General features: G+C 34.8%; 1 protein-coding gene across 1 annotated transcript; it reads left to right on the top strand.

Annotated features, from left to right (window-relative positions):
* The first annotated feature begins 2,443 nt into the window (after positions 1–2,443).
* Positions 2,444–12,182, top strand: LOC110697511 (glutaredoxin-C2-like). Its single transcript, XM_021874871.1, has 4 exons — positions 2,444–2,656; positions 2,737–2,825; positions 11,708–11,806; positions 11,909–12,182. The coding sequence occupies exons 1-4, from the start codon at positions 2,601–2,603 to the stop codon at positions 11,983–11,985; spliced, it is 321 nt and encodes a 106-aa protein (XP_021730563.1). The 5' UTR covers positions 2,444–2,600; the 3' UTR covers positions 11,986–12,182.
* Positions 12,183–13,091: the final 909 nt, after the last annotated feature.

Genomic DNA, 13,091 nt, shown 5'->3' with positions numbered 1-13,091 from the left:
ATAATTGTGTTTATATATGATTGAATGGTATGATAGATGCATGTTTAGGATTTCAAATGTTGCGATGATTAATTAAGTTCACTTAAATCAACCAACATAGAAACCCTAGGTCCCTATAATTTTGAGCCAAACTTGCCATTCCAAGAACGACACTTATCGAACTAATGCGTGTGGTGATGGACTACGCTAAAGCAAGGCATCACCGCTTCCCAAGGAACGTAAGGTATACTAGGTATACAAGTTGTCTTGGTTAAGCTCAACGATATCAGTAAGGAGTCCTTAGATTTCGTTACAATGGAGATAAAATGTCAAGGAAGCATTAGATGCGACGTTTTTATCGAACCAAGAGTAGCTTAGAGCTATTGGCAATTGGATTGCTTACCTTAAAATATTAAGTGTTAAGACAAGCTAAAGCACGCTTAATCTCTTTTTGATTTTTAGGATCTTAGAATCGATTTATTCTCGCCTAAAAGGGACAAATTTTAATGTGTGGATAAGATGCATAATAAGATTGAAAGTCTGCATGTATGCTTCGAATTTCAAATTTATTATGTTATGAACTTGATAAATGGTTATACTTTGCACTTATATTTTTAGAAATCTAAATCAAATTATATTGTTTTCAATAATTGGTAAAAGAAATCTTTTGAGAATGGTTCTCAAAGAATGGAAAGGCATTTCTAAAATATAACCTCTCATAATTGACTTTTATGACTTAAGTCCAAAAGGACAGTTGGATATCATGTATATTAGGTAGTTTTGATGAACATGAAATATTGAGTTGAAAAACTCAAATTGTTAATAGTTGACAACCATCGTATCTTTTCGCTTCATACACAAATGAGTAGGACTCATTGATGTAGCAATTCAAGTACGAATTGAAGGAAAAGATGGAACTTTGTTTCACGGTGCATTAGATGCTTAATTATGCCTAACAAAGTGTAAAAGTCAAGGCACATAAAGAAATGGTTCTTAAAGTTATGAGATGGTGTATGATAAGAAAGATAGGAAACAAGGAACAAATTAAAGGAAGGAATAAGATTCCTTTTCTACCCATGAGTTCATGTTATTATGGTCAACTTAGCAATTCGTTATCTTCACAAGTATTGGATACTGCTTGAGTGTTCTACTTTGAAAGTGACCTCAAACCATTGAAGACAACCTAAGTTATTGACTTACAAACTTAGAATGAAGCAAGTAGTGCTACATAAGTTGTAAGGTCATTTGTTTTATTTAAAGTCCTTTTAAGCCAAGGTTGGAACAAATAATGGTTATTTGTGTTCCATAATCAGCAAACGATCCGTTTACACACGGGAAGACTCACATTCAATAAAAGAGCAATAGTTGCGGGTTTTATTTGAATGGCATGGTTGTGTAAGCCATGAGTCAAGAATGCTAGATTATAAACAAACATTTCCCTAACATAAAAACTCACAAGGTTCATGTCATGGACATGATTTGTGTTCCAAACATCTTTAGCAATGTCACATTGACAAGAACGTACTCAGGGCTCTATTAGATAGATTCTTGATAGTTGATCGATTCAAAATCGTTCTAAGACAAGCAAGTCTTACTGGTTGAAATCGACAAAGAAAGGAGTCATTGTGCTTGGCATAGACAATTAACTCCAAAAGATAAAGAGGATTTCATTACTTCAACGTCTCACAAGAATTTGAAAGAATGTGGCTACATTCATCAAATGTGAACATACTGGACCTTGAGTAGCTCAAATGTTCAGTGAAGTATAGAATCGATTTGGCAAGATATCAAAACGTCTAGATTAGATCGAGCGATGTTTGCTTGAGCCAAGAGTGATCATATCAAACTTATGAAATTGGACTGAGTTTGAATAAATGGTTTGACTGATTTGTTGACTTAATATGTTTGACTGAACATGGGTTTTAAGCGCTCCCGAGATTAAATACTCGACCCGCTCAATAATGGCGGTGAAAGGTTATTCATCTCCGGGTTTGATTTTGGGGAGACATCCTTTAGGTGTCTACAGTAATTCTAAAGTTTTAGGCGTTTGATTTTTATTTTTATTTTTTTTTACGGCGAAAACGCCCATATTTTTCATAAAACCACACGGTTATATGAAATTTTTGGGCATTTTGACTATCATGCATGGTAGAAACGCCCGGAAAATCTGTATAACCATGTGGGTTTATAAATTTTTTTGTGTGTTTACAACCTTGGTTTTTTTTTTTCAAAAAACGTTTATGGCTTTTTTTTTTTTTTTAAAAAAATCACCACATTTTCTTCGGCGAATGTTCCTTAATTGGTAGTGATTTGTTAGGAGGAGAGCAAATGTTCTCGAGTTAGAGGGTGAAAACCATAGAGCATATAAAAAGATAGATTCGTCCATTTATTTTAAAATGAAAACATTACCAGATAAAATAAGGGCTTCCTTTATCGTTTCACTTTGAAAATTGCGTGCCCAACATCATTCAGGGAAAAGGCTCTTTTCTAAACGTGGACGACAATCACGACATATATAAGACATATAAGGAGACCGGGTCCCCTGCACTTCCTTGTTTTTCTAATTCGAAACCAATCTCTCACAATCAAATCACCCGTACATTATTCAGAGGTGTGAGAAAATGGCATTGGAGAAGGCTCAGCAGATCGTCTCATCAAATTCCGTTGTCGTCTTCAGGTAATCTTTCTTCTCTCTCATCATTTTCGAGTTTTGGTCTTGAATGCATTGTAACGATGGATGTATGTATGATGGTGCAGCAAATCGTACTGTCCTTTCTGCGTTGATGTGAAGAAGCTGCTGTCTCAATTAGGCGCCTCTTTCAAAGCCATTGAATTAGACACTGAGAGTTAGTTCCTTAATCGCCTTATTTTTGCGCATTCTAATAATCGCCTTATTTTTTATCAATTGATGTATATATACCCTAAGTCAGATTATGTTCAATTTTGTTAGAATTCTGTTAAATAAATAATTCTGGGGAAAATAAGGTTTTATTGTTATGGGTTTTGGATTAGGAGTGGAATATTTTATTTATAACTATGGGATTTCTCTTTGAATTGCAAATTTTATATAATTCGAGTATTTAAAAAGAAGCTATAATCGAATCAACCTAGGTTAAAAAAAAACCACATTAGTATGAGTAAAGGTTATGATTAGAGAGAGCCAAAGACCCCAATTCCAGTCATCGTGTTTTTTTGACGGGGTTAGTTGAATGGACATGATTTCACGCGCTTCTGACTCATGAAACCATTTCCAGATTGTGCTCGCTCTCCATTGATTTTGATCATCAATTAAATCAGCTACTTTAACCGATTTAACAGAATCTTTCTGCTGCTGCCATTGTGTCATTTTTATTCTTCTTTCCTGTAACACCAGTCATCCTCAATTGCAGTCGAGTGCCCATCATTAATGTTCTTCCTCAGTCCATCTTTCATCCTATATACACCGTTCAAGATGCTTCTTGCCCCCAAGAAATTGAGGATGGGAAGTTTCTTGACCTACCTTTTTCAAACCTTTTGTTTTTATATTTAGCTTTATAGATTCTGCTCACTTGTAGTTACGCGTTCATCTTCATCTTCCAGCCTTGCGTGAAAACGAGGTCATTATTTAGAGCACTAATGTTTCTTATCCCAAGCCCACTATCATTCTTCTGCATCTCGAAGACTAATGTTTTCTCCAGTAAATTGGCTTCCTTTCCAAGGAGTCAAGGATGAGGACCACCAAAACTTCATAAGCAGGGATCAAATTTTATTCAGGATAATCTTCGGGAGGAGATACATGCTCATAGTATAGCGCGCCATAGCAATGAGGATATCTTTAATGAGAATGATTTTACTGGCTTGAGAGAGGTTTAGGAATTTCGATGTTGAGAGTTTCCCTGTGATTTTTTGGACGAGTTCGCAGATTATACCAGTAGAGCTTCCATCTACGTCTATTGGGAATTTGGGCTTGCATCCAAGATAGACTCTCATATTCTCTTTGTCATTTGCACCCAATACTTTCCAGAGAATGTGTTTGAAACGGGTAGGCAAGTTTCCGGAGAAGATGACTTACGACTTATTGAAGTTAATCATTTCTCTCTACAGTGAGCAGAACTGATCAATAGCGCTCCCTGTTTGCCTAAGGTTGTCAATATTGGCTTAAAGAAAAATTAACGCATCATTCATGAAAAAAGGAGCACATTTTACTACCCTAATGTCATTGAGGTGGCCTAACTCTTGGAGAGAGCTTAGCTTACTGGAGAGTAATTCAATGCAGAGTATGAAGAGATATGGAGAGAGAGAGAGTATCTTTTTGTCATAGACCCACTTTCGGATTGATTATCCTGGTAGGCTCCCCATTCACCAACACTATATAGGATACAGTAGAAACACATTGCATAATCCATCGAATCCATTTCTGGGAAGTTCATCTCTTTTAGAACTTCTTCCAGAAATTTTCGAGCTATTTCTGTCGTATGCTGTGTTGAGATCCACCTTGAAAATGAAATGCTCGTGGGTTTGCACGACTGAATTCTGGAACTGCACATATGTTGTCTGGTTCCAGAAATAACTTGCAGTTTGTATTTTCCTTCAAAAGTAGTTGCTGAACTTCACCATAAATCACCACAGCTTAAAGAAACTTAAGTAGCTTATATTGTAGCCCAAATTAAGTTTTATTCAATAAGGGCAATTAGTGCACCAAAAATATACTACTGTATATTGCTGCTGTAGATTCTTTGGAGTCCATTTGATATCATACTATCATGTCAGTTTCTAGTTGTTGGGTTTTAGTTTTGTAAAGTCATATTATATAGGTTGTATAATAAGCCTTCTTTGGTTGTATGTTTGGGGGAACTCTGCACTTTGTATACTATACTTTCAGCTTCGGACTTACCCACATTTTATTAGTTTCCCAAGGGTATTATAAGCTAGCCCTTCCTCTTAACAGTGGAACTTCAAACTATGCTAAACCTGACAAGATAAGATTAATTGTACTTGAATTCTTATCTCTGTGCATGAAATATACTATTCTGATGAAGTGATGAACCTGTCATCATTGAACATTAGAATCAAACTCATACAATCACACTCCAACAGCTGTGTGCCCTAACTAATGCATTTGAACCAATGAATTATGTATCTTACATATTCTTTATTTTCGGACCCTGACATAAGAGCTTCGCAAACTATTTATTCTTTGAATTCATCAGAGAAAGTTTCACAGACCTCTTGCAATTGCCTTTTTATTTTTTTTATTTTTAAATATTATTATTTTTTATTTTTTATTTTTTTATTTTGTTTATGGTTTGTAACTCATGAGATTCAGAGTTCAGACATCTTTGGGCTTGCAATTTCAGTTTTCCAGGACTTAAATTCTTGAACTATGTATATTATATGTTGTCAGGTCCAGAAATAACATGTTAAGCTTCAGTCTCGTGTATAAAATAATGACTAGCAGCAGGTAATTTTCTCCAAAAGCAGTTGCTGGATTCTACCATAATATCACCACTAGTGTTCGAAAAAGCGCGCCTAAGACGCTGAGGCGCAAGGCGTTAAGGGTTTTACGCCTTTCGTGGTCTAGGTGAAGTGATTTTGATGAAGCGCAGCTAAGGCGCACCTAGGTGCACCAAAAGACAGCTTTAGGATGATTGAGGCACACATAGTGTTTCCACAAATTTTTATATCGTCTACTTTATGTGTCTTGAGGCGCACTGATTCACAGTAACGCACACCTTAGGTGCAAGGAACTTTAAAATGCCTTGGTGTGCCTTGTACTTATTTATACATTGATCACCCGAACTTTAAGAAATTTAAGCAGCTTACTTTTAGCCAAAATCAGAGTTTATTCGGTATTGATGATAAGTGCTCTAAAAGTATGCTTTTTCCTTCGTTCTTTTTTGTTCTTCTCAATATCCATTTTAGGATGTTCTTTTTTGTTTTACTCACTTTGCTATGTTCTATTTATGGCATACCCCTTTACCCCACATTGATTACATCTTTCCGTACTCTCTCTCTTACTTTAGTCTCCATTTTCTTATTCAACCCACCTTTTTCATATTCTTAATTTATCTTACACCTATTCACATTCTTCAACATTTTCTTAAATTGCTTTTTTATAGTGTGTAGAAATATAGAACATAAAAGAACGAAGGTCGTATATTAGTGATGTAGATTTTTTAGCTACTGTATCCTTGCGGGCTGCAAGCTGGTCACTTCTTGCTTAGTTTTATGCTTCCTCCGTTCTATTAATATTGCAACAATGGACTTTTTGCACAATTCATCACTATTGTTTGACCATATAATATGATTTATACGTTAATAAAAATATAGTCATGTGGGATCCTGTTGGATTCGTCTCATAAAATACTTTTACAATATCAACTTTTTATAATTTTTACTCTTACACAATTATAGATATTTAGCATATAAAATATGCTTTGGGATGCGTAATTTCATCCTTGTTGCAATATTAATAGAACGGAGGAAGTATTAGTTTTTATTTTCATTTATCTAACTTGATTATCAAATTGAATAATTCAAATTGAAAAATTTGATTTGGACTTCATGATAAATTGGTACACTGGTTCAAGTATAGTGCTCTTTTTTGGATATAGAAACGCTGCCTAGTTATGCTTATGATTGGTGATTTGTTCTCTTCACCTGAAATAAGTGTTCTGGTTGATTTTTCTGAAGTCAGGTTGATTTAATCTCTGGTTTGGTTTGATCTGATTGTGATTTGATTGAACTTTGTCTTTAGTTGTATGTTAATGTATAAGTAAAAAAAAATCATCTAATGTGGTCTTGTAAGGTTTGTCTTAATGTGTATTTTTTAGATATCAAATGTTCATGTTTTTCACAAATGTGAAATTAAAAAAAAATATTGCAATAAGCAAATGAAAATAATGGTGATAAGTCATTAGTAATTATAATATGATGAACAGAACAGAGCCTGAAATATGTTGGCGTATGGATCATCTTGTTAAGATATTGAAGATACTTTGAGGAATTTAGCCTGGCTTGGTTCCATCATAAGTATAGGTTAGCATTTGATACAGAAACTGATTAGGAGTAAGTGCTCTTTACTGTGTTTACCTCACCCTCATGCCTTAATGTAAAGGAAATATTGTAGTTTACGATAGAACGATAGCATTACAACTTGTTTAAAATCACTAACAAAGCACAAGCTATTTTTCTTGCTACAAGTTGACTACTTGTAACTTTAACCTTCCTCATGTTTTCATTAGTTTCCTAACTCCTGTGAGAATTTTTGAGCTGCTTCAGGAGAATTGAAGCTAGCTCTTTTTCTTTCAAGACAGAACCTCAAAATCTGCAAAACCATACCTGATTAACCTTATAGAACCTGAATCTTTGTGTTTAAGATTCATATTTGTGATTAGTTTTATGTTATCCAACATTAGACTCTAAAATCCCATATATTCTCTAAAAGGTGAAGCTTCTTGCATAATGCATTTGAATCAAAGTTGAAGACTTGAACTACATTGTCCGAACTCCAGACCTAGTGCTGCTGCAACTGGTTGGCATATGGTTTATCCTAAGTATGATACCTGTTATAACGGCTTCATTTGTATAGAATCATGGACCATAGTCTTTATAACGAGGTTTAGAGTTCAGACCCTTGCCCTTGCAGTACTAGTTTTTCAGGATTTGTTGAACTGCATGTATGATATCTGTTCTGGATTTAAAAACTACAGTCTCTGTCTTGCTATAATTTATTGCCTTGCAGCTGACATTTCCCACAAAAAGTAGTTGCTTAAGTCTGTCGCATTGTCCCCATTGCTTGAAGAAACCCTAGCAGCTTATTCTGCAGCCCAAATCAGGTGAAGGCGCATCAAAAAACTACATCATTTAAAGACAATGCTTAGATTTCTTAGCTAGTATAGCTGCTTTGTCCTTTGTGCACTTGTTTTGCTTCTTCAAACTTCAAATGCCATAAAAATTAGCTTCTAAAATGATGCATCATTGCAGAAAGAATTAGAATTCCTATAGTTTTCCTTTATCAACTATTGCTTGTAATTAACGTAGGATAAAACCTGATCGCATCATCTTAACCTTCATCTTCACATACATATGGTGGTTTAGCTGATTGATTAAGTGTTGGTTCGAACCATCACTGTTTATTTTACATGGTACAAATTCATTTATTCGCGGGAGGGATGTATATGAAGGTTTGATGGTTTGCGTATACTTTTTTTGCGTGAACTATTGAATGCCGTGTGGATTGAGTAATGTATATTCCAAAGTGATTCATTTATGGAAAGCCTCTAGATTCCTTATTAACATTCTATGAACTGTAGCTGGACTTCTTACCTTTTGCCAAAAATTACCTTTATTCTTTTTTAATTGAAGCGAATTTTCAATTTATTTTCATTCTACGATGAGGATAAAGGACATGGAATTGAATTGAAAGTTGGATACTTAAGTTGTGGCACCTGTTGACTTTCAGAGTTTGAGCTTCTTTTATCTGTGCTAGTTTTTTCCCCATTTGTTCTTGCAAGTCTGATAGAAGTCTAATTTTTAACTACAAAATTTGCTCAGCATTATCTTTAAAATGCACTTTGTCATGATTGCGTTGCACGTGTTGATTGGGTTACCAATTCAGTGGTAAATTGTGTTTGCTTTTCGTTGTGCATTTTTCTGGGCTAGTGGAGACTGTTAATTTTCTGCTAATCAAGTTTGGTTTTTATGGTTTTGTTGTGTGATTTTAGGTAAGTTTCTAAAGTAAGTTGGATAATACGTAGGTAGAAAGATTATAATGCAATGTAAAATGTCAACTGAGATTGTTGAGTTTGCCTAGACTTTTGTACTGGAGTTGAGCATTATTGGTGGAAATGGAACCCATAGGAACTATCTTATTGTCATCGATTGATGGACCTCATGATACTTTTTTGGCATTGTATTGATTGTTGTTATATATGTAATGTGTTTTCTAGGACAACAGAATATTGTGTTACTCCAATCAGATACTTTTTGATAAAATTCTTATGTTTTATATGTGAAATACTAGGACCTTTTCAGGGATCTAGATAGACTTATGCTTAGCTGGTCGAAAGGGCACAAAGGTAGGTTTGTTAGGGGATTATTCAGATCTAGGAATAAGTCTTACTGGGAGGAAATGTGTTACCATTGAGCTAATTGGTCATATTCTAAAAAGATTATTGTTGATGAGGTGTCTTTTTCCGTCAGTGTTTTATGTTGGAAGTGTCTAAGTTAAGGCTTAAGGGTTGGATGGTGGGTGTGTGAATTTGTTTGGCAGTTGATAGAGTGTGAATTTGTTTGGCAATTAATAGAGTATGAACTTTGAAGACTGGGTAGGCTAAAGTGGTATATGAATACAGGTTGAGGTATATGATCTTAATAGATGAAATATGTGTACAGCTGTATGTCATAAAATTCAACCAGCTTTACTCCAGGTTATTATCAGAAAACATGTATTCTTGTTAGAGGAAGCCCTTCATACCTATGTATAAGACACACATTGCAATGTCTATATTTTCTGTGATATGACTAGAGCTCAACTGTTCCATAGAAATCCTGACAGGCCTTGCAGTATGAAGGGAAGATGATTAAAGGTACTATTATGTCAGAGGAAATCTTACAAAAATAAAATTGTGCTGCCTCTAGGACATGTCGCCATTGACAAGGAAGCAGGATGCTTCTGTAATGTTGTTCTAGTTCTTCTAAGTCCTCTTCTTGATCCAGTGTATAAAATAACAGAGTTTCAGCGTGCATTATAGTTTTTAAACATTTTATAACTAAGTTGCGGTGGCAGGAACGAATACTAAACATTAGCCTTAGAATTTTCAAATGTACATCATGTCATTATCCCCCTCATACAGCCATAGTAGCTATTTTTCACCCTTGTTGGTTGCTTTATTTTTGTTATGCTTTTCTACATGTTTGGCACCTTCATCAGTAGAAGGCACTGATTTAATACCATCATCAAGGCTCTGCACTAAATGATTTTTGTCAACCTAGCTGGAAAAAAATACGTAAAAATAACAGTGCTGGCTGTGTTGACAGAATTTCGTTATTTTCTATGCTTTAACACAATCAATACTTTGGCACTATACTGCCTTGGCAAATACACCTCTACAGCAGTGGATAATAGGATTACTGATTAAAGATTGTAAACAAGTCAATACTTATTTGTTATCTCAACTTGATCGATGCTGGATTTCCTTTGAATTGCATCCTTTGTTCAACAAATAGATTTAAAATGGCACAAGTAAACCTGGGCACGGGCCGGGTTGACCCGCGTGCCGCCCGGCACGGCCCGCCGTTCGGAGCAGCCCGGCACGGCCCGAAGTCAAGCACGGCACGGCACGAAGTTCGACTTCCGTGCCACGGGCCGTGCCACGGACACGGTGGAGAATTCCCAGGCACGGCCCGGCACGAGCACGAGCAAGGCCCGCCGTGCTGGCCCGCAGGCACGGCCCGAAGGCACGGCCCGCAAGCACGGCCCGCGGGCCAACGGCTAGTTAAACGGCTAGTTAAACGGCTATAAACGGCTAGTTTTTTGCCAAAAATTCTATAAATACTCACCTCCATTTCATTCCCAAATCACAAAATCACAATCTCTTCTTCTTATCTCTTATATTCTCTAAATCTCTAATAATCCTTATTTTCTTAAATTCTCTAATTATTCTCTTAAATTCTCTAATTATTTTCCTAATATCGGAAAAAATTAAAAAGTTCGTAATCGTAATTAGTGGAGCGTTGAAGCACGGTTGTAAGATCTAAACTAATCTTAAATTTATTATTGTTTTATTGTTATTATTAGAATAATCTTGTTTAATTATTATTGTTGTTAATTGTTAATTTGTTATTGTTGTTGTTATAATTGTTGTTATTAATTATTATTATTGTTACAATTGTTGTTATTATTTATTTTTGTTGTTATTGTTATTGTTATAGTTGTTGTTATTAATTATTATTATTGATATTTTTATTGTTAAAATTATTGTTATTTATTGTACAATTTTCTCAACTCAAGTAATAATAATATAAAGTACGCATTATTCACATCCAAAGTCCAATTTGCCTTTTTTCCCCGTTTTGTTACAATTTGTAAATTCATATTAAAAAAAAATAAAATTATACCAATTACTAATAAATCATAAACATTAAATTTTAAAGTAATAGTATAAAGTAAATATATAAATATAAATATTGAATATACAAATTATAAAACATAAATATTCAACTTATAATTATAAAATTCATAACTTAATAACTTATAACTTATAAGTTATAAACTTATAAGTTACCTTATAAAACTTATAATTATAATTTTATAACTTATATACATTATAAACTTATTAATTAATAATGTTGTCATTAAAAAAAAAAAAAAAAAAAAAAAAAAAAATTGAAAACTGCACCAGCCCGCAGCCCGGCACGTGGCCGGCACGGCACGAGCCCGCCAGGCACGAGGGCCGTGCCGTGCCATGGGCTGGCCTGTGAAAATGGCCGGCACGGCACGGCACGAAATCCTGGGCCCGCCGGCACGACCGGCACGGCACGAACCAGCCCGCGGCCCGCCAGGCACGGCCCGCGGCGGCCCGGCACGGCACGGTGCCCAGGATTAGGCACAAGTTTAGAATTAACTAATATATACTTTTGCTTTTTTTTTTTTTTTTTTTTTTTTTTTATTATTATTTATATTTTTATTATGGGGTGTCATGCAAAGTGGAAATCTTAGCTTATAAGTTTGACGTGTGTGGTGTAGGTGACGGAAGTGAAATACAGGCAGCACTCGCTCAGTTGACTGGACAAAGAACTGTGCCAAATGTGTTCATTGGTGGGAAGCATATTGGAGGATGTGATGGTACAAGTCTAACTTGCTATGTTATTTCTCTATTATATTTGCTATATATTATTACTATGTGAAGCAAATTGTGCTGAAATTTTCTGATTTTTGGATTCACAGTTACTACTACCTTGCACAAAGAAGGGAAGTTAGTGCCTCTGTTGACTGAAGCTGGAGCTGCCATCAGCAGTGCCTAATACAATTTACCTAGACAATGATGAAGGTGTCTATTATAAGGAACTAGAAAACTGAGCGTTGTGCTTCTAAATAAGGCCATATATCCTGGTTGACAAGTATTGTTATCTTATTAATAGCTGTTGTATCTATACTTGTTTTTACTCCGTATTTATTTCTCGATCATATTATGTGTTTAGTTCATTGATTTGGTTGTCTCTGTCCGGTCTGTCCCTGATGTTATGAAGTGTATGGCTCGAGATTTAAAGCTGCCTTGAGACATTCCTCCCAAATGGCACGAGAAAAACATATGAATCAAGCTATGTTGCGTATACCTGGTATACATTAAAATTATTTTACACCAGCTTCTCAATCATGATATCTGGTTTTAAATTGTTCTTCAAATGAACAAGTTCTACCAGCGCTTTGGGCTTATTCCCCTTGTATCCAACTAAATGAGAATAATTACTTGGATTATGCACTGGGAAAAAGCCCGAAGTGCTGGTAGAACTTCTCATTTGAAGAACAAACTAGATATCATTTTTGTAATAGAAACCAAGACGAGTAACTATAATAGCAAAAGGATCAAAATATATATATATTTTTATTTATTTATTTTATTTTATTTTATTTTTTGTTTTGTGCAAAAGAGTGGCAAGCCTCAAACAAAAACAAACGCAAACACCAGAACTAAATTAGGCAAAGATGGATTCTAAAATCTTTGCATTTCAATAATAAGTTAACTAGCGTGTGTTCCAAGCGATGCACTGGATTTTACTTAGAATATCAATAAATATTGTTTGAGCTATATAATATACACTATATAATTAAAATAAAAGTGAACAATAATAACTATGAAACTAAATAAGTGCTCTCAAATTGTTGTTTAATACAAATTATTTAGTATATTATAATCAAAGATAAAACACAATTAAAAGATAGCAAAGATGGTAAGGACATGAATTCATTTCTTAGTGGTCTTGTGTTCAAACCTTGTAATAAACATTTTTATTGCCATTAAAATATGTTTATAGTATAATTGATGATGTGGCATACAATACATGTGGAAGGTGATGTGGCATAGATCTAATACATGTGAAGGGTGTCACGTGACATATGTTGGAATATT

This window comes from Chenopodium quinoa, unplaced genomic scaffold (genome assembly GCF_001683475.1).
Source record: "Chenopodium quinoa cultivar QQ74 unplaced genomic scaffold, ASM168347v1, whole genome shotgun sequence".
Taxonomy (NCBI): Eukaryota; Viridiplantae; Streptophyta; class Magnoliopsida; order Caryophyllales; family Amaranthaceae; genus Chenopodium; species Chenopodium quinoa.
Note: the sequence above shows the minus strand (reverse complement) of the source record. Positions and strands in the feature narration are given on the sequence as shown.

Coding starts and splice junctions, on each gene's coding strand:
- LOC110697511 (XM_021874871.1), top strand. CDS start 2,601: ATGGCATTGGAGAAGGCTCAGCAGATCGTCTCATCAAATTCCGTTGTC. Junction 2,657..2,736: donor AATTCCGTTGTCGTCTTCAG/GTAATCTTTCTT, acceptor ATGATGGTGCAG/CAAATCGTACTGTCCTTTCT. Junction 11,807..11,908: donor GCATATTGGAGGATGTGATG/GTACAAGTCTAA, acceptor TTGGATTCACAG/TTACTACTACCTTGCACAAA.